Source organism: Schistocerca serialis, chromosome 4 (genome assembly GCF_023864345.2).
Source record: "Schistocerca serialis cubense isolate TAMUIC-IGC-003099 chromosome 4, iqSchSeri2.2, whole genome shotgun sequence".
NCBI classification, from domain to species: Eukaryota; Metazoa; Arthropoda; class Insecta; order Orthoptera; family Acrididae; genus Schistocerca; species Schistocerca serialis.
In genome coordinates, this window is record NC_064641.1 from 838,520,513 (window position 1) to 838,547,613 (window position 27,101).

The 27,101-nt window shown below is 42.4% G+C and overlaps 1 protein-coding gene across 1 annotated transcript in view; it reads right to left on the reverse strand.

Annotated features, from left to right (window-relative positions):
* Window positions 1-25,351, reverse strand: part of LOC126473466 (facilitated trehalose transporter Tret1-like) — an 83,224-nt gene extending 57,873 nt beyond the window's left edge. The window contains exon 1 of the mRNA XM_050100538.1: window positions 25,281-25,351. Coding sequence (XP_049956495.1) covers window positions 25,281-25,300 — 20 coding nt within the window. The 5' untranslated portion in view covers window positions 25,301-25,351. The remainder of the gene's footprint in view (window positions 1-25,280) is intronic.
* Window positions 25,352-27,101: the final 1,750 nt, after the last annotated feature.

Consider the following 27,101-nt stretch of genomic DNA (forward strand, 5'->3'; position numbering starts at 1 on the left):
TCGTCCACCAGTTAGGATAATCAAAGGTGTGTACCTGTTGGGTCCCTCTCCCCCTAATTGTTATCAACAAGTATGAAGTTTAAGCCATTTTAACATTTCACCTGATTGTATAAACGAGTACGAATGTTTAGCTGTTTTAACTTGTCAGAATTGGATTTATATACCACCTGAAGTACACACACATATATTTAACACCTCAAAACAAACACCGCTAAATGCTTAAAGCAATTATTCTGTAATAATGTTGTTATGATGTATATTCTTTGCACTTTGCGATTATGTCTTCTCTTCTGCTATATGAACCTTGCACCCAGCTGATTCCAGACGCCATATTTGTTTACAAATGTGGCAGTATACATGTGATGTGTTACGACAGCAAAAGGAACCTGTGACCACTGAAGGTACTGCAGTTTACTTATTTAATGTTTACCACTAGATATCAGTTTAATTTTTTGTCAAAAGTAATCCTAAACCATATTCTGAAATAGTGTCTTGTTTCTCCACTAGGAAGTGCCACAAGTTCCTCCAAAAATCGTAACACCACACACACACACACAAATGTAATACTTACTAATGTAAATCCACCCGATGATGGAGGTTTAAACCTTCGAAACGCGTCGTGGAAATAAATAGAACGGTGACTGGTAACAGTGAACTTGTTGTTTCATTTAATGTCTAGAGTTTTGTAGACAGGATATGGAAAATTAGTGTTATTACCCACCGACAGACAGACATTGATTAAACAAATAAGGCTGTTCTGCAGAAAGTGGAACAAAAGGCTCTGGACGTATTTCTGCAGTCGCTTCGAATCAATGTGCCAAGAAAGGTGCGTGCAGCATTTACAAAGGACTTGGCTAACGCCACAGGCGTAGCTACGGCTTTTGAGGAAATAGACGCAGTAACTGGAGGCCGCGACAGAGAAATGTCTTTTCCACTGACATAAAATGTTATCGTTGTGGCCTTGTCGTCAGTCAGAGTGTAAAAGATGTGGCTGAGTGGGACGCAGAAAGCGAGACTGCAGAACTAACAGGCATAATGGGAAAGGACGGAATAAGAACAATCAGCCATTTTGTGACGATTATTTCTCCCTGTGGAGGTGTGGGTCAACGGAATATCCTCACATTTGGAGATAAATGCTGGAGATTGAAATTATGTGTATAGATTGCACCTGAGAACAATTTTATTTATTATTATTATTTTATTATTTTTTATTTTATTTATTTATTTATTTATTGTGACAGCATGACCTGGAAACTACCTAAGAACCTAAGAAGAGTCCTCAGATTGTCTCCTAACCGTTTTTATAGATAAAAACAGCAGAGGGCGTGTAACACTTCCTCTGAGAACGCCAGATATCGCTTCCGTTTTACTCAGTGACCTTCCTTCAGTTGCTATGAGCTGTGATATTTCTGACACAAAATCGCGAACCCAGTCGCAGAACTGAGACTATACTGCATGGGTATGCAACGTGATTGTAAGCCACTTGTGAGGAACGGTACAGAATCATTTTGGAAAGCCAGAAATATGAAATCAGTTGGAGATCCCCTGTCGATAGCTCTCTTAACATGATGAGAATAACGAGCTAGTTATGTTGCATAAGAACAATGTTTTCTGAATCTGTGCTGACTGTGTGTCGATAGAACTTTTTCTCACAGGCAATTTATAATGTTCGAACACAGTACATGTTCCAGAATCCTACCGCAAATCGACATCAGTGGTATGGTTGTGTAATTTATGAGATTACTTCTGTTTCCTTTTTTGAATATTGGTGTGACGTGTGATATTTCCATATTTCGGTTACAGATCTTTCGTCTAGTGGACAGTTGTATGTGACTGCTATGTATGGAGCTGGAGCTATTATATCAGCGTACTCTGAAAGGAATCTAACTGGTATACATACTGGACCAGAAGACTTGCCTTTATTAAGTGATTTGAGTTGTTTCACCACACCCAGATATCTACTTCCAAGTCACTAATTTTGGCAGAGGTCTGGACTCGAATTCTGAAACACTTCGTAGCCACAAAGTCCATCTCTCACGAATAATCAACGTAATTAATCTGCAAGCAAGAGTATTAAGGGCCAGTTCGCGTGATGAAGTACGACAAATTGCAGGAAAAGCACTGTCGGTTAATGTGAGAACAGAACTATTGGTAAATACATTCGTTGTGGGACAACTGGAAGAAAATCATGAGCTAGATAAAGTACGGTATTCTGTGTGTGCAGGAGTATTACAAGCAATTAGATAGTGAGCAAACTTTGCCCATTAGCGTTGATAATTTTGGGACCGAAAATGTACGTTTAATCTAAGGGATTGTTGGTCGCCAGTTTAGAAGTTCTAGGCAAAGTTGATGTAGACAAACCAAGTTGAGACCACAGCCATGAGCAAGAGGTCAGTATAACTGCATTAAGTGTAAAATTAGAGCATTAAGAAAGAGTAGCAGTGAAGAAGTTTACCAACAATCCTGGTGATACAACATGGGATTTAGATTGGGAGTCAATTACCTGTGTACTGTTAGCTTTGTATGGTGCCCAATCACTATCAACCAGTAATGGAAGAATTCATCAACCAACAACAACGCAATGATATCGCTGAGGGAAGTACCAGGACATGAGGTGCTGCTGCGCTGATCGTACCAAAGAAAAATTCGGACTGTAAGACTAAGTATCGATTCTGCTGCGAGTACAGATAGTGCAACAGTCTAGCAACTACAGACGTGTATCCAGTACCAAATATAACTGAAACCCTGGATAAGTTGGGACAATGTAGGTGCTTCTCCACTCTACATCTAAGAAGCGGCTATTATGTGGAAGTAGTATCAGAGAACTGAGCAAAAAGCAGCATTATCCGTTCCTTGCAGTCATTGCCAGTACCAGTGAATGCCTCTTGTTTTGAAAAATCCACTAGCAACGTTTCAGCGGTTGTTGGACCGAGTTTTGAAGGGATTGAAGCCACAACAGTGTATGCTGTATGTGTACGATATTATTTTGTTTACTAGTGATATAAAGGAACACTTGGAAAAGTCTGAGCGATACTTTTAAGAGACTGTGCTTACCACACTTAACCCGTAGCGTAGAGAAGTGTCATTTTGCACTACAAGAAGTAAATTACTTGGGACATGTAATAGGCAGAATAGTAAAAACAGACCAAATATTAGTGAAAACCATATGAAGTTTCCCAACACCTCAGACACGCAAGGAATTACAGTCGTCATTGAGGATAGCTAATTACTATAGGAAATTTGTAGAGGTATTTGGAGAAATAGTACGACCTCTGATGCACGTGTTAAAGATATGTATGAAGTTTCAGTAGACGCTGCAATGTGGAAGCGTGCTTGAAATATTGAAAGAGCTATTAACAACTGATCCTGTATTGGTATTTCTGGACTACAGGAAAGAATTCATATCAACATGTGCTGCTAGTAATCGTGTGGTAGGTTGTGTTTTAAGCTAAGAAATATGAAGTCAGCTGCTTATGCATCAAGGCACTTTAACGTACCGGAAAGCATTTATCATACCTCTGAAAAGGAGGTGTTGAGCTTGATAGTAGAAGTGATTATGGGGATTAAAGGATCCTCTGAGTAGACAAGATGGGCATTAAAACTGAGAGAGTTTAATTTTGAAGTAATTCGCAAACGCAGTAAGAAAGACAATATTGCAGATGGACTTAGCAGAAAGAAATCACGGGTCTAGTACAATACAAGATGGGATACGGATAAAAGATGTTGTTGTTATCTGAAGTAATCAAACCAAAGATCGGGAAAAACGGTGAACCGGTATGAAATTTAGTGAGAACATTGAAAGAAGTGTGGAAATGTGTGCAAAGAGCTGATACTAAGGCCCCGGAGTGTCAAGAAAGAGTGGAACAATGCAGTGCTAAGTTATCAGAATATTAAGTCACTGGGTGATGCTGATAAGCCCATATATCAAGAGGGTTGAAACAAAAAAAAAAAAAAAAAAAAAAAAAAAAAAAAAAAAAAAAAAAACTATACCCCTTACCAAGGCCATATTACGTTGCTGAATTGACCTTTCTAGATAATAAACTACAGCTGTCAACACGTGTGACTGTTGTGCATGATGGGCACAGGGACGCCCCAGTTACTCTGCCACCTCTACCAGTAGACCTTCCAAAAAAAGGTGAAAAGATCAGGAGGAAAAGGAATAAACCAGTCTTCTACACAAGCTGCAGATGCAATTCCTTAAGGATTAGGATCAAGAAAGAAGCAGCAGCAGCAGCAGCAGATTATGATCATGTTCGGGAAGAATAACTAGTGGTAGGTGAACATTTAAGTGTCATTGATGGGTAATAGTAATTTCTGGATGTTGTGTATATAAACTATTTAGCTTATGTGGTGGTAATTCAGAGGACCTTGTGTTATATAGGAACGTCAGATGATACGAATAGAGTGTTCTTTTATTTTGTGAGGATTACAGTTATGGGTGTTGTTTGTAGACGAGGGACTTGGATCGAGAAAGGGATACTATCCTCTTGATTTAAAGCGTCTGGGAGTTTTCGTGTTAGCTACTCGAGAGTGAAAACAGGATATCTCGGAGAAAGCTGCCGTCGCCACGGTAAACTGCCATTATCATTATCTTGTTGACGGCCATCACAGACTGTAACTACAGATAGACTGACCACAATGCAGCGAATGACAGAATTCGATGTTGGACAAGAGCCGGCAGCAATGCCAATCAGAAATACTCCCTTGCTATGCAGTCCTTAAAACATGAAAATGTGGAAAATAGTTTGTGTGAACAGATTGTTCAGTCTAGCCTGTACCACAAGTGTGACTGACTGTTTTACCATTAGCCGGCCGCTGTGACCGAGCGGTTCTAGGCGTTTCAGTCTGGAACCGCGCGACGCTACGGTCGCAGGTTCGATTCCTACCTCGGGCATGGATGTGAGTGATGTCCTTAGGTTAGTTAGGTTTAAGTAGTTCTAAGTTCTAGGGGACTAATGACCTCAGCAGTTAAGTCACATAGTGCTCAGAGCCATTTATTTTTACCATTACTTGTGACGTTAACCTAGAGATGTGACAGCACACTTACGTGCCAGCTGTAACGTTTTAAGCGTACACACATCTGTGCACTCGAGAGTACTAGGCAAAATGGCGTGCTTCACCTTCAACACATACAATAGACCAGTGTGGCAATATTCGTATTCACAGAACTGTGATGGCGAAACAGCCAACGAATGACACCACTTGAAAATGGCGTCAGGTCAAACTTGTGCAGGAGCGCACAAATTAAATTCAGTAGTTGCAGGCTACAAGGAGTCATTTAACAATTTCAGAGAGAATAACTAAACTTGTACAAAAAGAAGCTTAAATAGTTGGACAAATTTCGCTACTTGTAAAGAATAGTAAATGAAGGAGAAGATACGACACAGTACCAGGTTTTGCACAAGGCAAAAGGGCGATGTGCAAGCATGTATAGCTTCTAATATGCAGGAAAGGCCTTGAGCCTAGCAAGAGATTCACGGTAATTTGTATTTGAACTGAAAGGTGTACGGTGGTGAAAACGTACATGAAACGAATAGTTGCTACTGAAAGAATACTATGAAGGATGCAACAGTGGTCCTGAAATGCAAACTACAGGGTGAGTCGCGTAAGACGTAACACCCCCATTATTCCGGGGCCGATTGCGCGTATCGACAAGCGGTGTTCGGCGAATCATAGACGACTATGGGGCACATACTTTGGTACATGCACAATAATCACAACATTTATATTGACCGAGATAATGAGGCAAGTACACGTTTTTTAAATGGGACGCTATACTTTTTACCATCATTCGCACGCTCTGGAAAAAACGCATATAGTGATGTAACGCATGTGGCTATTGTGATTCAAACTTCGGTTAAAAGACGCTGGGAAATATTGTACGACTGAATGTCGAGGCGGTCGGAAGCGGCTGCAGACTTAACACGCCTCGCGCGACCCGCAGGCATAGTTGCCGTGCTCAATGCAGCATGCACGGCCTACGCTACGTAGGTAAATCCTCATCCGCCCTTTTTTAAGCAAAGTTTGAATCACAATAGCAACATGCGTTACATCACTATACGCGTCTTTTCCGGAGCGTTCGAATGATGTCAAAAAAAAATAAATTAAAAAATGTACTTGCCTCATTATCTCGGTCAATATAAATGTTGTGATTATTGTGCATGTACCAACGTATGTGTCCCATAGTCCCCTATGATTCGCCGAAAACCGCATGCCTGTACGTGCAATCGCCCCCGGAATAAAGGAGATGTTACGTCTTACGCGGCTCACCCTGTATAGGCGGCTAGCTGAACAAACAATCCGGAGCGTTGGTGACAAATATGAACAATTCACCATTGTTGGTTTCCAAATAACGACAGAAAATACTGCGATGACTAAAATTCGGCACTAACGAGGAGAACGAGAGGTGCATCAAGTTTGATTTGCGAGTGCATTATTTGACACAGAAGTGGTCCCTCTGCTCTCGTCGACTGCACATTTTTCTCTTGATATCATCTTTATTCCTCTCCGACAATGCTACGGCCGGCGTAAAAAACGAGGCGAAGATGCGAGCGCCCGCCAGCTCAGCTGTTGCTCGGAAGGGCAGCGTCACGGTGTAGCGGCGTTGCCTTTCCGCGCCGCGTGTCCGACAGCTGCGTTTCTTATCGTCGGGCTTTATCGGCGGAACGCAGTGTTAACTGCCCAGCAGAGCTTACTGCGCCTGTGGCTTATCCAAATACTACATTTACACCAGCGTACACAGTGCTTAGGTGGAACACGTGGGCATGGAATTCTCATATCAAAACAAAGAAAAATATCAAACGTGTCTGCAGAGTAAAATAGGTAAAATAGTCCCCCATTCGATCTCCGGGCGGGGGATACTCAGGAGGACATCGTTATCTGGAGAAAGAAAACTGGCATTCTACGGATCGGAGCGTGGAATGTGAGATCCCTTAATCGGGCAGGTAGGTTAGAAAATTTAAAAAGGGAAATGGATAGGTTAAAGTTACATATGGTGGGAATTAGTGAAGTTCGGTGGCAGGAGGAACAAGACTTCTGGTCAGGTGAATACAGGGTTATAAATACAAAATCAAATAGGGGTAATGCAGGAGTAGGTTTAATAATGAATAAGAAAATAGGAGTGCGCGCTAGCTACTACAAACAGCATAGTGAACGCATTATCGTGGCCAAGATAGACACAAAGCCCACGCCTACTACAGTAGTACAAGTTTATATGCCAACTAGCTCTGCAGATGATGAAGAAATAGATGAAATGTATGACGAGATAAAAGAAATTATTCAGGTAGTGATGGGAGATGAAAATTTAATAGTCATGGGTGACTGGAATTCGACAGTAGGAAAAGGAAGAGAAGGAAACGTAGTAGGTGAATATGGATTGGGGCTAAGAAATGAAAGAGGAAGCCGCCTGGTAGAATTTTGCACAGAGCATAACTTACTCATAGCTGACACTTGATTCAAGAATCATGAAAGAAGGTTGTACACATGGAAGAACCCTGGAGATACTAAAAGGTTTCAGATAGATTATATATACGACAGAGATTTAGGAACCAGGTTTTAAATTTTAAGACATTTCCAGGGGCAGATGTGGACTCTGACCACAATCTATTGGTTATGAACTGTAGATTATGACTGAAGAAACTACAAAAAGGTGGGATGGGACCTGGATAAACTGAAAGAACCAGAGGTTGTACAGAGTTTCAGGGAGAGCATAAGGGAACAATTGACAGGAATGGGGGGAGGGGGGGGGGCGAAATACAGTAGAAGAAGAATGGGTAGCTTTGAGGGATGAAGTAGTGAAGGCAGCAGAGGATCAAGTAGGTAAAAAGACGAGGGCTAGTAGAAATCCTTGGGTAACAAGAGAGATACTGAATTTAATTGATGAAAGGAGAAAATAGAAAAATGCAGCAAGTGAAGCAGGCAAAAAGGAATACAAACGTCTCAAAAATGAGATCGACAGGAAGTGCAAAATGGCTAAGCAGGGATGGCTAGAGGACAAATGTAAGGATGTAGAGGCTTATCTCATGAGGGGCAAGATAGATACTGCCTACAGGAAAATTAAAGAACCTTTGTAGAAAAGAGAACCACTTGCATGAATATCAAGAGCTCAGATGGAAACCCAGTTCTAAGCAAAGAAGGGAAAGCAGAAAGATGGAAGGAGTATATAGAGGGTCTATACAAGGACGATGTACTTGAGGACAATATTATGGAAATGGAAGAGGCTGTAGATGAAGATGAAATGGGATATACAATACTGCGTGAAGAGTTTGACAGAGCACCGAAAGACCTAAGCAGAAACAAGGCCCCGGGAGTAGACAACATTCCATTAGAAGTACTGACGGCCTTGGGAGAGCCAGTCCTGACAAAACTCTACCATCTGGTGAGCAAGATGTACGAGTCAGGCGAAATTCCCTCAGACTTCAAGGAGAATATAATAGTTCCGATCCCAAAGAAAGCAGGTGTTGACAGCTGTGAAAATTACCGAACTATCAGTTTAATAAGTCACAGCTGCAAAATACTAACGCGAATTCTTTACAGACGAATGGAAAAACTGGTAGAAGCCGACCTCGGGGAAGATCAGTTTGGATTCCGTAGAAATATTGGAACACGTGAGGCAATACTGACCCAACGACTTATCTTAGAAGAAAGATTAAGGAAAGGCAAACCTACGTTTCTAGCATTTGTAGACTTACAAAACGCTTTTGACAATGTTGACTGTGATACTCTCTTTCATATTCTGAAGGTGGCAGGGGTAAAATACAGGGAGCGATAGGCTATTTACAATTTGTACAGAAACCAGATGGCAGTTGTAGGAGTCGAGGGACATGAAAGGGAAGCAGTGGTTGGGAAGGGTGTGAGACAGGGTTGTAGCCTCTCCCCGACGTTATTCAATCTGTATATTGAGCAAGCAGTAAAGGAAACGAAAGAAAAGTTCGGAGTAGGTATTAAAATCCATGGAAAAGAAATAAAAACTTTGAGGTTCGCCGATGACATTGTAATTCTGTCAGAGACAGCAAAGGACTTGGAAGAGCAGTTGAACGGAATGGACAGTGTCTTGAAAGGAGGATATAAGATGAACATCAACAAAAGCAAAACGAGGATAATGGAATGCAGTCGAATATGTCGGGGTGATGCTGAGGGAATTAGATTAGGAAATGAGACACTTAAAGTAGTAAAGGAGTTTTGCTATTTGGGGAAGAAAATAACTGATGATAGTCTAAGTAGAGAGGATATAAAATGTTGACTGGCAATGGCAAGGAAAGCGTTTCTGAAGAAGAGAAATTTGTTAACATCGAGTATAGATTTAAGTGTCAGGAAGTCGTTTCTGAAAGTATTTGCGTGGAGTGTAGCCATGTATGAAAGTGAAACATGGACGATAAATAGTTTAGACAAGAAGACAATAGAAGCTTTCGAAATGTGGTGCTACAGAAGAATGCTGAAGGTTAGATGGGTAAATCACATAACTAATGAGGAGGTATTGAATAGAATTGGGGAGAAGATAAGTTTGGGGCACAACTTGACTAGAAGAAGGGATCGGTTGGTAGGACATGTTCTGAGGCATCAAGAGATCACCAATTTAGTACTGGAGGGCAGCGTGGAGGGTAAAAATCGTAGAGGGAGACCAAGAGATGAATAAACTAAGCAGTTTTAGAAGGATGTAGACTGCAGTAGGTACTGGGAGAGAGGCGAAGGATAGAGTAGCATGGAGAGCTGCATCAAACCAGTGTCAGGACTGAAGACCACAACAACAACAACGTCTGGAGAGCACCCAGGACCCGAACGGGAATTGGAGGCGGGGACGGGGATGCATTTTGAGATTCAGTTGTTCTGGGTAAACTTGCTGCTAATGTCCATTGTGTGTGTTCCGCCTTTCTTCGAACTGAGTGATTTCCCTAAATCGCTTCAGGCAAATGCCGGGATAGTTCCTTTGAATGGACACGGCCTATTTCCTTCCCCATTTTTTCCAATCCAATGGGACTGATGACCTCTTTGTTTGGTCCCCGCCCCCAACCCAACCAACCTTCAAACTGGTACTGTACAGATACCTTTACGTTTCTGTGGGGCGGAGCAGAATTCGATTTTGATTTGTGAAGACCGATTTTTTCCTGGGCGGCAAAGGATTTTTTTTTTTGGGGGGGGGGGGGGGGGAGAGGGTATGGCGTCAGCTCTCGTATACGCAGTCTCTTACCCTGCAGGGTAAACAAAACAGATGGTCAAAACTGACAAGACGGCAGTAACTTACTGGCTGGTGAAGTGTTTACGATATACGGGCCGTGTCGTTTAATGCCAAGCTCATGAACTACTGTGCACTCATTCGATGAGACGCTCTGTTGGCAGAAGATTGCCTCGCAATGTATAGTACAGATCTGCATGACAGAAACCAAGGAAAGAACCAAGTCGTTAGAGTCTTCGACAATGGGGCATCACTGCTGAAAACCAGGAAGGTGGCATTTTCAGAAAGAGACGTGAAAAGCACCAGCGTTTGCTTGAATTGTCAAAACTGAAACCGTGGAGGACTTGAAATGAAGATAGAAGAGTCTCTCGATGAAAAATAATGAGAGATTACTTGGTGCAAGTTGAAGCTCACAAAAAGATGTGTTTTAAATAATGTAGTTCATAGCTGGTCGAAACTAGAGGAGATTGGAATGCTCCGTTTTTTAGTTATTGCTGGAAGAGACTTAATGTGCTCCATACAAGTCAACTCTAATTGAATTAAATTCCCTGAAGTAATGTAAATGAAATCTGTAAAATACACTGATGTGAAATGATATTCATGAAATCCGTTGAGAAATGACAGACTTGCTGCGTAAGATACCGAGACCGTTGCCGTTGCGGACCTTCTTGTCCAGTTGTCCAGACATCCCGGCAAGACCCAACTGTGTCCGATTTTGCAGAATACAGCTACGAGCTTCGCTCGAGTAATGAAGTAACATCATCTGTTACGGCAACATGTAAATGCAGGTTCAGTTTTATTTATGTCAAGTTTATGTCGACAAGGTCGTCTCGCAGGTAGCACTACATGTTACGTATCCTGTATCGATTATGCAAGCACCATCATTCGAGAAAATACCGGACTTCTCCAGTAGTACGGGACTGCAACTATTTACGCAGCGACATATGGAAGAATCGGTTTCCATTTGAATATTGATAAGACGATTCTTTCTAAACGTAATACAAGCAACGAGTACAAGTTAGTACTACCTGAAGTGCTTATTGCAGATATATAGGGCGTGAAGCGTATAGTGAGTCAACTGTTTACCGTCTAAAAAACTTATAGTCTACGAAAATGCCTAAGAATGGAAAGAGAAAGTGCCACTTTTCTGTTTTCAAGAAAAGACGTACGAATCAGGAAGAATTGAGAGAGATTTATAGCTGTTTAATCTCAGTAACGCACGGAAGTAAGGCAGATGTGGGGCATCATATTGCTACGAAGAATTATATAAATAGATTCGCGTAACATCGACATCAAAGCCTATTTCTGCATTCAAGATTGAAAAGATACTCAAAACGAATTGCTCGTTGCTGCTGCAAAACTAACAATAGCTCATAAAATTGTCAAACATCATCAGTCCTTCAGTTCTCTTGATCATACCGTAAAACTGAATCCCGCAATGTATCTTGACTCCAAAGTCGCTGCAAAGCAGTCTACAGCCGGGACCAAAATTGGCTCAAAATATTCTCGCGCCACACTCCGTGTTTGAATGCGTAAAACAATTGCAAGAAGTTTCATTTTACGGCATAGGTACCAACCCATCGAACAACAACGCTTGAAAGATGTTTCCTTTTGTTGTTCAATGCCTTACTGAAACTGATGGAATCCAACAGAAGCTGCTGAAGTTTGATTCGCTGAACAAAGAAACATTGGAGATAACTGCAAAGTTTTCTCTAGACACTTCAAGATAACTATAAATACCATTAGAAAAATTAATAACTTTTTTGTGAAGACAATACCAATACCAAGTTTGTAGGGCTTTATCCAAATTAAAAAAGAAGTAGGAAAACATGTAGAAGAAATTGGATGCCCTGCTCACATTCTTCATAATATTGTATCAAGCGCTGCTGGAGTCTTATTTGTCGACATCGAAATAATGGTCATGAAAATATTTGATTATTTTTCAATATACACGATAAGGACAGATAAGCTGAAGGAGTTCTCTTATACATTGATGTCAATCACCAGATCTTTCTATCCCACTCAAAAACAAGACGGCTGTCGTTAATGCCAGCAGTTGAGAGAATTCTTAAGCTCTGGATTCCATCAAAACAAGTTTCTGTAGCCAAAGACAGGCTACCTAATATAATTTAAAATTTTTTCATAAGTTTGATCAGTGAAATTTACAGTATGCTCCCGCAGTCAAACTTGGGTCTGTTTGAAAAGATATAAAAAGCATGGAGAAGAATAAAGTCTCGATAATTGAAAAAAGAAATATATTAATCGACACTGAAAGAAGTCTGAGTGGAAGGAAGACTGCCACTTTTATTGACATGCAAACCAAGAGGAATTTGAACAAATTAAAAAAATAGAAGCCCTAACCAAGAAATAATTAATTTGGTTTCAAAGTTCAAGGAAGAAAGAAAGACTCTATACCACAGCATTTGATTACTTAGAGAAATGGGCTATTTCTTTTGATAAATATCAAGTATTTGATTGGATGATGATTGAAAACATTATATACCTGACTAAAAACAATGTTAAGATTTCAGTCGATAATTTTTTTCAGAAATATATGTGTCTGAAGAGCTTTTTAGAAGCTAAGCTTGATTTTGAAGAATGGAAGTCTAAACACTCCATGGAAAAAAGGTGGATTTACTTTCTTAACGAAACCGAAAATCTTGAAGGCTAATGCCAACTGCTAAATTATGCCAGTATTTCTTTTCTATTCGCGCAAGTAGCGGCACTGAGGAAAGAGTATTTTCGCTGATGTCGGCCCTGTGGACTGATGAAAAAAATCTGCTGCCAGGGACTGTGGAATCAATCTTACAGCGCTAGTTTAATTACAAGCTGATTTGCGTGGAGTTTTATAAATACTTAAAAGGGAAAAAAAAGACATACTGAAAAAGCTGAAATCTTCTGAAAAAAAAAATTGTGTACCAAATACTTCTGCCGCCCAAGTTCCATGCAACTGTTTTCTAAATAAAAAGTAATTAAACAATTTTTTTTGCTTCGTTTCTACATGCCTATATCTGAGGTTTCCGACGAGGTCCCAGCTACTGTAGATATTGCAACACTATGTACAATAAACGTGTTGTGACAAATGGAAATTTGCACCGGCCTGGAATTCGAAACCAGACCTGTCGGTTATCGCAGAATATAAGGATTTTATGAAATGATTACTGCTTGTCTTTTTTTAAAAAGATCTTACAACAAGCATGTTGTTGTTGTGGTCTTCAGTCCTGAGACTGGTTTGATGCAGCTCTCCATGCTAATCTATCCTGTGCAAGCTCCATCTCCCAGTACCAACTGCAACCTACATCCTTCTGAATCTGCATAGTGTATTCATCTCTTGGTCTCCCTCTACGATTTTTACCCTCCACGGTGCCCTCCAATGCTAAATTTGTGATCCCTTGATGCCTCAGGGCAGGTCCCACCAACCGATCCCTTCTTCTGGTCAAGTTGTGCCACAAACTTCTCCCCAATCCTATTCAATACCTCCTCATTAGTTATGTGATCTACCCACCTAATCCTCAACATTCTTCTGTAGCACCACATTTCGAAAGCTTCTATTTTCTTCTTGTCCAAACTATTTATTGTCCATGTTTCACTTCCATACATGGCTACACTCCATACACATACTTTCAGAAACGACTTCCTGACACTTAAATCTATACTCGATGTTAACAAATTTATCTTCTTCAGAAACGCTTTCCTTGCCATTGCCAGTCTACATTTTATATCCTCTCTACTTCGACCATCATCAGTTATTTTGCTCCCCAAATAGCAAAACTCCTTTACTACTTTAAGTGTCTCATTTCCTAATCTAACTCTCTCAGCATCACCCGATTTAATTCGGCTACATTCCATTATCCTCGTTTTGCTTTTGTTGATGTTCATCTTATATCCTCCTTTCAAGAAACTGTCCAATCCGCTCAACCGCTCTTTCAAGTCCTTTGCTGTCTCTGACAGAATTACAATGTCATCGGCGAACCTCAAAGTTTTTATTTCTTCTCCCTGGATTTTAATACCTACTCCAAATTTTACTTTTGTTTCCTTTACTGCTTGCTCAATATACAGATTAAACAACATCGGGGAGAGGCTACAACCCTGTCTCACTCCCTTCCCAACCACTGCTTCCCTTTCATGCCCCTCGACTTTTATAACTGCCATCTGGTTTCTGTACAAATTGTAAATAGCCTTTCGCTCCCTGTATTTTACCCCTGCCACCTTTAGAATTTGAAAGAGAGTATTCCAGTCAACATTGTCAAAAGCATGGAATACTTTAAGACTACTGATATTGAAACCCCAGCATCCTCCTCCTCCTCCCGAGTGTAAGTGCCATCAGATATTGCTACTGTTAAGAACTACTGAATTCACAAGCATGTGAAATACTTTCAAACTGGAATTCCGGGCGGGAGGGAAGGAAAGGGAAGGGAAAGGAAAGGAGGGAAGGGACGGGTGGAGGGTGAGATGATAGGTTCATTGTATCACTGTATTGTACGGTATGGTATGCCGTTCTCGTTTCTACGCTGCCTCGCTTTGCCACACACTGCAGGCAACAGCTGACCGACGAAAAGGGTGGAGTTAATTTTCGCTGTTGGGCGGTAAACCGTAACAGACAAGGAACCCAAGTCCTGACAAGACACCTAGCATACGGTTAACGTTTTGTGTAACGCCCCCGAAAAGGAAACGTTTAGTTGTATCGCAATATCATGCAATATGTGGAGAAATGTCCATTTCTGCGAAGATTAGGAAACGGCTGATTCACGATGACGGCTGATAACTGGTAGCGGAGACCAGAGATCAAGGTCACGAGCTGTGGCTAGCCAAAACGGCTGCGGCCGTTCCTCTCTCTGGCAAAGGCAGCTTGCCTTCCCGCGGGCTGCGCTAGCTACAGATAAGCCCAGAGGCTCCCGAGCACAACCATTATTAGCGTTCGGAACATAAACGTACCCAGAGGGTGAGGCGGCTCTGGCTTTCTAGTTCCCAAAGCACGAGGACCAAACAAAACAGCTGTAGCCGCTTTCTCACAAGCCGTTCTGAGGAGACTTGTGCAACGTCATCGTTAACTGCGAATCTTGGGTGAAGGGCCTCCTTGGCTACTTTCACTCACACATAGCTGCCTCACTGTCGGGAAAGACAGAAGAAATGAAAAATAACATGATTTGCTGTGAATTCTACTTCAGAACGCTGCCAACATGAACGGACTTTGCCAGACACGTCTTAAAGGTAGGAAGTCGTGTCCGTAGCCCTTGCGCCTGCTGTTAATGGTGGAAAATATTGTTCCTACTGTTCTGATAGAGCGGTCTTCATGTTATAGTTCATAGTCATGAAAACGCAAAGGTCAAAAGAACGTAAGGCTTAGTCAACAGTTTTGTGTATGATGCATGTCTGCTTTAGGTTTCACATGGATTATTTTAACTGTTGACTAAGCCTTATGGCCACGCCATAGCATTTGTACGGATAATTTTACTGTTGGCTAAGTCTTATGATTTCGTATCTTTCTTTACACAATGCGTAACACGTGTTATTACTTCTTCTGAGTAAGACAGGTTTATATCTGTGGTAACCTAGATAAAGGTTTGAAAAAACTTTTGACGTGGAACTGGTTGCCTGTATAGTTCCCATTGCATCCGTAATTCTGCTGTTGCTGACTACAGCCATGTTCAAGATTTTATAATGGCCCAATCTAAAATACTGAACAATCTGCTAACAGACGTAACTGTAGTTTCAGGACGACATTTTTGTCCACACAGAAGAACCCGCATTTACAATTGTAGTTTGAAGAGGATAAGCTCAAGAGAAACGATATTGTGATGCTCTTCTCTATTACTTATCTATTAATACATATTTTCACTGACGTTGGATGTAACTGGCCTATGATAGTTAACACAACCTGTGCTGGACGCAAGTCTTTTTTGGAGACATGACTGCGTTTTATGTGACGCTACAATCGTTCTTACCACACGCGGTAAGCTTGTAGTAAGCCGTGTAGCATATAAATGGTTACAGTGTTAAGCAAATGGGCTAAGGTAAAAAAAAAAGAAGAAAGATTTGGGTTCGACGTCTCATCGACGGCGAAGTTGTTAGAAATGCCCGAAATCATATTATCTGCAGATTTCAAATTTTCTGTTCTTTTTTCCTGTTCACTGCGTATTATAAAGCTCACATAGATCTCTTATTAGTCCTACTGCAAGAACCCTTATCTGTGCAAGGCCACGTTCTCTGGGAACGTCTACATTAATGTATTCAGGGTGTATCAATAAATAGCGAAAACTGATATGTTTCGAAAATAGACGATAATAGAAAAAGGAAACATTCCAGTAAAAATGGTTCCGATTGTGATTATATGGTTACGAGCCGACAATATTTCAATATAACTTGTAACCCTACTTCATACAAATGTATCTCAATTGTAAGCTTTTTGATTAAGTCCAAACTAATTGGGCTCAAAATGCCCCCATAGCCTACCTTCATAAGAAATACAATACCGCTTCAGTATGTTGCATTTTGCAATTTATTGGACACTCGTACCCCTTCAACGAAGTGTTCCACGTGTCGTTCTCGTCTTTGGATGCAATAATACACTTCTATTTACAGGAGTTACGAATTCTTTCAAACACCCCCGGATCATATCGTGTACTTCGTCAAGACCGTACTATTCGCTGCTGCAGTTATCAACTACATTAACTGGAGTGATGCACACCTGAGATGATCCAAGACAGAAAAATCCAGAAGTCAGATGATCCCGGAGGCCAAGGTTCAGGGCAGTTCCCCACCTATCCATCTTCCATCGTGTTTCAGCGATAGATGCGTTACATCTGCGGTGAATGTACTGGTGCGCCATCAAGCATGTACTACGTTCCTCGATGTTGGCTCACGGCGTATTCACCAGTGCTCTCCTCTCCCGCAGCAGAGTGTTTGTTGACAGCCTCTATCGCTTCGTCAGAGAACTATGAATTGCATAAGCTGGTGAGGTAAGATACACTGTTCGTCTGCGTTGCCCGGTACTGAATCAGCATATCCGCCGTCGCCATAAGCATGGCAACAGTTTAACACTGTCACGGTCAGTTACACAGGAGCTTGGCAACTAGAAAGCAGGGGAAGTTTGGGCGCCCCGTGTAATATGCTGTAATTACACATACAGGTCTCTATACAAACTGCAGTGTGGGTTTTCTGTAGCGTTACTAGCCGATTCGATTTCTTTCCTGTTCTGTTCTTGTGAGGAACGGTCGAACGACGACTTGACTCACTCCTTTACAGCAAACTTAAGGATGCATGAAGCGTAACTGAAATACTGATTTTTCTAAATTTACACGGTAGCCTGTCTCGAGAAGAGCGTCATCCTTACTTCAGTGCTCTGGATACCTAAGACTCATTTTGTCTGAAACTGAAGTCTTATGGCAATGTTGGAGGCTCCGAGGAATCTAGGGGAAAAGGAACACTCTCCTTCGTGTAGGCGATATCTGCGCACTGTATTTGATGGTGTTCAATGTTAATAGGGTGCATGGGAAAATGAAACCGTTGTTACCCCATGTAGAACAACAGGGCGTTCACGGCTGTCAGTGTCCCCGTCTAACGAACGGTTGATCAGTGGTCACTTCATGAGTGAGTACAATAAGGTTAGAAACTAAGGCCTTGGCGTCCAATGTGAGAATCAGAAACTTCACGCTACGATCTGCCCTCCTGCCACCGCCCAAATAGCGCGAATGTAAATTCATTATGCCACCAGCATTCGAAACGGGTCGCTGCACCAGAGTGCTAACGTGCGTTAGCCATCAGACGGGTTGTGGAGGGTGATTTACTGTAGATTAAATAAAATGATTGCAGCTGTAGCGCCAGGTCTCTAAACACTTGGCCGCCCCGGTTAGAGGTTAGAGCCCTCCCTCGGGAGCGTGTGTGTGTGTGTGTGTGTGTGTGTGTGTGTGTGTGTGTGTGTGTGTGTGTGTGTGTGTTTTTTTCCAAATTTTCTGTCGATTTGTAGCGTCCCTCAGATCTGAGATGGCGTAAATGGCATGGATAAAACCATTCTCTAGTTACGTTACGATACACGCCTTATGTCTTATGACGCAGCGTTAAGAGTTTAAAAACTCAAAGAGTCGTTTGTTTTGGCAAGGATATTACACCAATAGTAATTTAAATCTTAAGTACATGAAATAATGTAATGGATACCATGAATTATTCATTGAACAGCTTACAAGGTCATATTTCTTGGTCAGTAAAAAAATGGAAGGCATTTGCATGCATTAAATCACTCCTTACACTCCACAAGTATTAAAAAAATAAGGTGTGGAAGTTAATAAGTTGAAGTCCTGACTGCAGTGACATTGGAATTGTAAGAAGTGATTACCCAGTATTAAGTAGCTGTTCTAAGGTCAGCGATAATACCATACCAGCCACGGAAATAGCTTATCTTTGACGATAGGAAAATGGTGCTGTTACCTGCATTGGATGGCCAGTTTTCACTGCCACTAATTTACAGGCAGTTCAGGTTACCTGATGGCCTGTTACAAAAAGTGAAGTACCCAGCAGGTACGGTAAGATGTCAACGTAACTTCGAACGTCACGTAAATGATTAGAGTTGCAAGTCTCTGTAGAGAGGCCAACAGAGTGCACTGGCGTTGTTAGATGTTTGGTGTTGCCTCGTCCGATGGGGTAATTAAGGGGCGTCACATGTTAAGTGGCCATTGTGAAGAACACGGAGATGCCTGGCGCTCGTGTGGGAGACCGTTATCTGCATCAGACAGTTTGAAAGGAGCCACGTTGAAGATGGTCAAATCATGAGTTATTCAGTTTTTGAGGCATTCGGACGTGACAGTTGTCCGATGTTTGACTGCCTGGAAACGTCAAGCCAGGCATACTTGTCAAATTTCCTGTCGACCGCATGTCACCACCAGGGAAGATCGCTATACTGGCCTCTCTATAGAGACTTGCAACTCTAATCATTTACATGACGGTCGATAGTGTGTTCGTGTTCGAAGTTACGTTGACATCCTACCGTGCCTCCTGGGTACTTCACTTTTTGTCAGGCAAGCACACCGTAACATCTCTGCCGACCATCCGAGAACAAGTAATAGATACACTGTGTCATCCTGAATAATTGGTCGGAGACTAGGAACATACTGAGTAGGGAATTACCGTCCAATGCTGCGCCGTCAGCTGTTATTGCCGAGGCACAAACGGCTGCGCTTGGAGTGCTGCCGTGAGCGGGAAGCAGGGAGCGCCGATGAACGGTTTCCTACTGTGATCAGATGACCACCGTCGGCGAGTATGGAGGGAATCTGGAGAGAGGCACATTCTTCTAATGTCTGGAGAGGGTCAGCGGTGCTGCTCCTGGCATTATGGTGAGGGGGAGCCATCTGGTATGACTACAGTGTACGTCTAGGAGAGACTGGGGAAATTACGACAGCCCAACGGTACCATCACGAACATCCTGCATCGTTGTGCGTTACTTCTCGCGTTACAATATCGTGGTGCCATTTTTGAGCGGTACAGTGCTCGTACATACATGACACGTCTGTCTACAAACTGTCTGCGTGATGCTCAGACACTTCCACGGCCAGCAAGATCCCCTGCCCCTGATAGGATGTGTGTGGGGCCAGCTCGGACGTCAATCCATGCCAGTGCCAATACCTTGCTTATCAAGGACCACTTGCAACAGTTGTAGACCAGCTTGCCTCAGGAGAGGCCAACCGGATCAGAGCACACATCGAGGCCAGAGATGGTGCAACGTCATAGGAAGAAGTGCGCTCATACTGCCAAGTTCTTGAGTCGCGGAATGAGCCTTTCAGTGGTACTGAATCGCCGAATTTACACTGATGGGACTGATGCTCCCTTTCTAATGACCTCGTCGTCGATGGAATGTTAAATCCTACTCCTACTTCCCAGTTTTGACACTGATGGAAGCAATTTCGTTGCCTATTATGAAAAATAAACACCTTGTTGTAATAGACAAATCACAAGCAACTAATAAAATTGTGGAAAAGTGAAGTATAATTTTCCAACAGTCGTGTATTCATGTTAGAAATGAAGACTCTGTGTCACTGAAATTTCCTGGCAGATTAAAAGAAGCGTGTGCCGTACCGAGCCTCCAACTCTCGCTTGCAAGTGCGCTACCTACTTACTAAACTCACGACCCGTCCTCACAGCTCTACTTCCGCCAGTACTAGGAGACGAGATACTGGCGGAAGTAAAGCCGAGAGGGCGGGTCGTGAGTTGTACTCGTGCTCAGGTAGCTCAGTAAGTAGAGCACTTGCCCATGAAAGGCAAAGGTCCCAAGTTCGACTCTCAGTCCGACCCACAGTTTTAATCTACCAGGAAGTTTCATATCAGCGCACGCTTCTCTGCAGAGTGAATATTGCATTCTCTGTGCCATTGTCGGGGATTAATACAATTCGGTTTTTATTGTGAAGGCTACTAGCTGTGCTGGCAATGGACTAACGCATATGTACACATCGATCGGTAGCTCCCAAGACGTTTCACCACAGAACTGAATAAATATGCAAATGACAGTAAAAACCGACCATCCAATGCGAAACAGCAGTACTTCCCTGCTGCAAAGATACTCTTTGTCTTGCGTGGTTGGTATGGAGTTAGTACTGACCTTAGGACAGCCACTTAACATTGGGTAATATCACTTCTTATCTCTGCAGTGCCACCGTAATCAGTACTTGAACTTATTGATTTAACTGTGTCGCGAGACAGGAAACGTGACTGAATGACTAACTCGATAAGTTAGATTTATATGACGATAAAATCTATCGCTAGCAAGACTGATGTTCATGATCTGCTGTCTGGGAATACCAGAGGTGTCTTCTACAGATAAATCTTTTAACGTAAAGCAGAGCACATTATTACGGCAGTAAACGTGGGCAGAACACAGAACTCGTGTTTTTTTTTTTAAAAAAAGACAATCTTTCACTCTATGCTGGCCATTATGGCCGATGCTTGTAGAAATGATAGCACTTCAGTTAGACGAGCTTCACCTAGGGGGATTAATTCAGCAGAATTTTCCTTCCTCTGGGAAGTAGAAAAGATTGCTGAAGTTTCTTACACGTCAGGACTAAAACATACGGCGTCTTCACCTCCTCCGAATTGGTTCGCCTGACCCAGTATTCAGAAACAGAGAAATGGGATAAGAATCATGACCATGTGGGGAGCGTTTAGAGGCGGAGTACGGCGCTAATTACTATTTTTAACATTTTCTCATCGTGGCTCACCAGCTTATTGTCAGGCTCTCGAAGGCGAACTGATCTGTCAAATTTCATACTTTCACATGTATTTCTTCAACATGTAGCTGTTGAGTTTTGCCCTCAAAAATACGACTATTATATTCAATTCGTCACTTCTAAATATCAGTAACACATGTTTTGAGAAGGAAAAAAGTTGTTCTCAAGTTACTCAACTTACGAATCGGAGTGGAAAAACCTAATCCACTGGAAAACGAGAAATGACTAAGTTACGTGACATATCTTGGAAGTACATTAATATATACATACGAAAAATTGTCGCTGAAAGTACCACGCACAAAAATGGATTTGAGTAATGCACAGCAGACGAAAGAACTTGGAAAAGTTGGACCCACTGGCTGAAAAAAGTTACCAAAGCCGGAAGGAGGTGCACAACGGATCGCTGGTTTGTTGCGGCAAACAACGAATACGGCAAAAGGTGTGGGACAGCTTCCGGCAGTACCACTGCACGATTATAGAGACAACAGAAACTACTATTTACTCATTGGTTGCTGAACATGTCACCTGAAAGTCAACTAGTTTTTCGCTAACAATGAAATGTAATAGCAGCGACACATTGTAGCAGCGAACAGGAAGGGGACAGCTTTCGCGTTAAGTGTCTCACTTCTAGTCAGCAATGAATGAGAAATACTTGGCACAGGTTGATTACATTCCTAGCAACGTTTCATGAAAGAGTTTTGTGGTCCACTCGGACGAATTTGGAAACTTCCCATTCGTCTGTCACACTCAATCTCAACAGCCAGTGAAAAGTAAAACTATTAATTTACTGGCACTCCAGATCGCCTGTTCTACAGTTTGTCCATAATCGGTTTCCATGATATTTCCGTCTCTAGCTCTTCTTTTTGATGTGTTATAAAGTGTATTTTATCACAGAACGCATACGTCAATATCAGTGATGTAACCATATACATTCTAAGGAAAACCGAAGACGCACTACGAAGTAACTATCCGGACGGGATGGAAATCGGTAGATTATTGCAATTTCAGAAAAACTTTTTCAGTTATTCAATAGAAAGAGTTTCACAAATTGAGCAAGTCAACAACGCGTTAGTCCATCTCTGGCTTTTATGCAAGCAGTTATTCGGCATGGCGCTGGCAGAGCTATTGGATGACGTCCTAACGGATATCGTGCCAAATTCTGTCCAATTGTGGCGTTAGATCCTCAAAATCCCGAGCTGCATGGAAGTCCTTGCGCATGATGCTCCAACAGCTGAATGGATTGTCCAAAGCAGTATATTAATGAAACCAAGCTGAAAGCCCCTAAGTCAAGTCTCCATCTACTAGAAGGTAAACCACACCCCAAGTGATCAGTATATATTCGACGTTGTCAGCTTTTCTCACGTCATTTTTTCATTTGAACAAAATTCCCTGGAGTCCCAGAAGTTTCTGTTCAATGAACAATTAATCTGTTCCAGAGTCAGCCAATGTACTAACGTTTAACATTTTTTGTAAGAATTTACTGTGATTTCAGTGGTCAAGTTACCAGTCTGGCACTACCTTCAGCAGCTGTTGCAAAATCGTAAGTAGTGCGGCGTGGCACGTATCTTCGGATTTATAATGGACCTGAAATGATTTGAAAGTTAAATAAGCTGTCTTCAGATCTTGCACTCAGAAAGGCGATACCCGCACCGACTGCAGCTAAACGGGTCTGACGTTTTAGTTCGCTGTCCCTTGAAGATGAAAGCGAGAGAGATGAGTGAGCTGAAGTATACTCGCCTTAAACTCGCCTATGACATCATCTCTGAATTCGCCCTCCCCCTACGCTCGGACACTCAACTCGCGAGTCTTCGCCATTCTCCAACTAACGGAAACTCGTCACTTGAATGTTATGGGGTACAGGTGGACTGTATCAGCGTAGAAAGGAGAGCGAGAACACGAGTTCGAAGGTACAAGTGGGCGCTCGCATTACAGGTATGTACGCAACAGTTGCGCAATACGATTGTTATACACAGTACCCATACAATGCCGTCGGTTAGCACGACACGAGGATGATGTGTATTCTTTAAACTGTGTTTAATTATTAAAATAAATTTGTAATAGTTTTTGAAAAAATTGTAGAAATGAGTGATTTAGCCCATAAACGCATGTTGCCTTGACCAGTAGAATACACAAATAGCGCACATTTTGGCCGCAGGGACATAAGAGTGACATTGCTCTGTGTCAAGTTTTCGTTTGTCGGAGTACATACGTTTTCTGCTGGTGGAGTTGGAATAAACAACAATACAACAATTTTGTTTGCAATATATATTCAGGATGTGGCACCTCACAACCCTTATGAATTTGAAAAATGTCGTATTGCCGCCTTGAGCTGCTGGTTAAATACTTTATGTATACAACCAGTTTCAGTCGTCATAAAAATATTCACAGCATCATGTCATGCGAAATATAAAATCGTTATCGTCAGTTGATAAAAGCACGAATGATACACTTATCATATCTTAATGTACTTAGTCAATCTATGAAACTGTGCTGGGAGTGTTAAAATTGTAACCATCGTTAATGCCGTGAACAGATTCATATATACCTGTATATGAATATGTGCATCTGCTAGTTATTCCTGTATGTCTCAATTAATTGATGAGGTAGATAATTATTTTCCTCATATAAAAGGTGTATTTGATTTCCAATCAAAAAGCTTGATCATTAATAAGTGAAAACAATCAGACTTATCTACAAGAATTTTCATTAGTTTTCTTTTTCCAGTTAATTTTATTATTCTTGCAACAATGCTTTCAAAAAATTAAGATTACGATTTGAATTCGAATCCGACCGAAGAAGATCAGCACGAACGTCTTTTTCTCTTAGATTCTTTGTAATTGCTGTAATCTTTCTGATCTTTGAAGTAGAAATTGCGTTATTTTACTAACCGGAATCATTATAAAGACATCAGATATTATAATTTGAGCATTTTCAGCAATATTAATTTTATTTCTTCTACACGAATGTACCAGTCTGTTCACAGCGTTAACGTCGATTAGAATTTTGATGTAAATTGGTACACGCCCTAGAACAGTTTTTAAGAGACTGACTACGTAATTTATATTACGATATGATAACCGCGTATTATTCACGATTCTATCACGTGGCTGTAACGATGTGAAATTTCGGCTAACATGATGCTGTCAATACTTTTATGTACCCGGCGATGGCCAGACGACTGAACTGGTTGTATAAACAAAGTATTTTACCAGCAGCTCAAGACGGTAATGGGAAAATTTTCAAATATAACGTTTTATTTTTGTCGTAATTGCGATTTTTATTCTAGACTTTTTAGCCATGTTACCACATCTTCATTGAAACCCCTCAGCATATGTATTATTATTGTATTGCAGTACTTAAGTTCTGAACATTGTCTAAACTGTAGACAGAAACCGGTTGCCAACCATAATGTTTTATTCAGTTTTGATACATTTTAGTGTACGAAAGTCTTCAGATGGTGTTTCCCTTGACTTGATTTTTACGGAAGCGGAACGTGCACTGTAAACTGTCCACCCGTAAATACACTGCAACACTTAATATTTGTCTTAAAACACTCTACAGTCTCACAAAACTCAGCTACGTTAGATGCCGTCTGATGGTGACAGTTCGTCATTTCGCCCTGTCAGTGCTATTTAACAACAGCGTGATCGTGCACTCAACTTGGATACTGAGTCGCGACTAGCCTCATTCCAGAACGCTGCAGTAGGGGACAACGAGATGACGAATAGGAAGCGGCCGCAGCTGTCACACTCTTGCAACTGCTGCAGAAAGGAGCGCAGCCGATGCTATTGACGTAGCGGCGACGCTTTGATTTTCTGGACTATGCAACCTCCAGCGTTTGATTCGTACTTGTTCAAGTCGTGCTGTGTGTAGCTGGGGCTCCCGAGCGGCGGACTCACCGGCTGTCCTCGTGGTCCATGGCGGCGCCAGGTCTGCTGCTGCTGCGGCGACGTCGGTGGGTGAGCGCGCGGCGGCCGCAGCTGCGCTTGTCTGAGCCGGCCGGCCGCCCGCGCGCTGCTACGCGCCTTCGCCCCACCCCACGGCGGCAGCCGCGCGTCAGCTGACGTCACAGCTGTGAGGTAACCGCACCTCACCTGTCCGGCCAGGTGATCCGCGGGCCCCTCCAACTCTGCCGCCCCCGCAACGTGGTGCCGCCGCCGTCAGCTGTCCGTGCTGGCGGACTCAGCCACGCCCCCGCTCTGGTGGCCCTGACCGCCGCAGACAGCCGACACGGGCCTAGCGACCTTCACAGACTGTCAGGCTTCCAAGGGCAGAAAAAGTCCCGATAAAAGGCCCTACACACTCTCCGACCGACCGACCGACCCACCGAACGAGGTGGCGCAGTGGTCAGCGCACTGTTCTCGCTGTCGGGAGAACGGCGGTTCATACCCGCGTTCGGCCATCCTGATTTAGCTTTTGCGCTATTTCTCTAAACCGTTTCAGGTAAACGCCGAGATGGTTCCTTTGAAAGAGCACTGTCGATTTCCTTCCTGATCCTTCCCAAATCCAATGGGATCGATGATATCGCTGTTTGGTCCTCTCTCCCGAATCAAGCCAACCGACCAAACGACAGATCGACTGACCGACCAACCAACCGACCAACCGACAGATCAACCAACCAACCACGACCGACGAAGATTTCTTGTATTAAATATGGAAAGCGATTTTTTTTTTTTTACTTTCTTCCCTTGATTCACAAGTACTATCGTTCTTCTCAACAGATTTCTTGCCCATTCCAACTACCACCATTCTGGTAGTAAATGTCTTACAATGGGCTTAATTTATTTTCTTATTCAGCACCAGAAACGAGCACCAGATTTGATGATGATGTTTGGTTTGTGAGGGCACTGAACTTCGCTGTCATCAGCGACCATACGAAGTCCCAATTTTTTTCACACTCCAATTTTTTATACAGTCCATTCTAGCCACTATCACGAATGATGATGAAATGATAAGGACAACACAGATACCCAGCCCCGTGCAGAGAAAATCCCCCACCCGGCCAGGAATCGAACCCGGGATCCCGTGATCCAGGGGCAGCAACGCTAACCACTGGATCATGAGTTGCAGACAGCACCAGATTTGAACATGAATGTACTTATAACTTTATATTCATGAAAGCTTTTTACCTCCGTGTGTCATTCCTAGCATTGCAAATAAGAGGTTCAAATGGCTCTGAGCACTATGGGACTTAACTTCTGAGGTCATCAGTCCCCTAGAACTTAGAACTACTTAAACCTAACTAACCTAAGGACATCACACACATCCATGCCCGAGACAGGATTCGAACCTGCGACCGTAGCGGCCACGCGGTTCCAAACTGTAGCGCCTAGAACCGCTCGGCCACCCTGGCCGGCGCAAATAAGAGGTACGACGTGCAAAATGCATAAATTTGGTGACGGCACTGTATGGGAAACGTGCTCCTACTTATGTGACAGAACGTGCGCTTCTGTTACCCCCTGATTGCCTGGATCAAGAAAACATACGCATTGTAAAAGTAACGTACATTCGGCACAAAAAACACATACATTGCTGCAATGGGATTTAATGGAAGTTGTACTCTGTTGTCTGAAATGTTTAGTCGACATTTCACACCTGCTTCGTCAGAAATTGCTCGAAAATACTCCTATTCTGTTTTGTCCGGAAAAGTGGCTTCCCTCGTAAACTTCGTTGTCCTAGATAACAGAAGCAGATTGACAGGTGAAAATATGAAAAGAGAT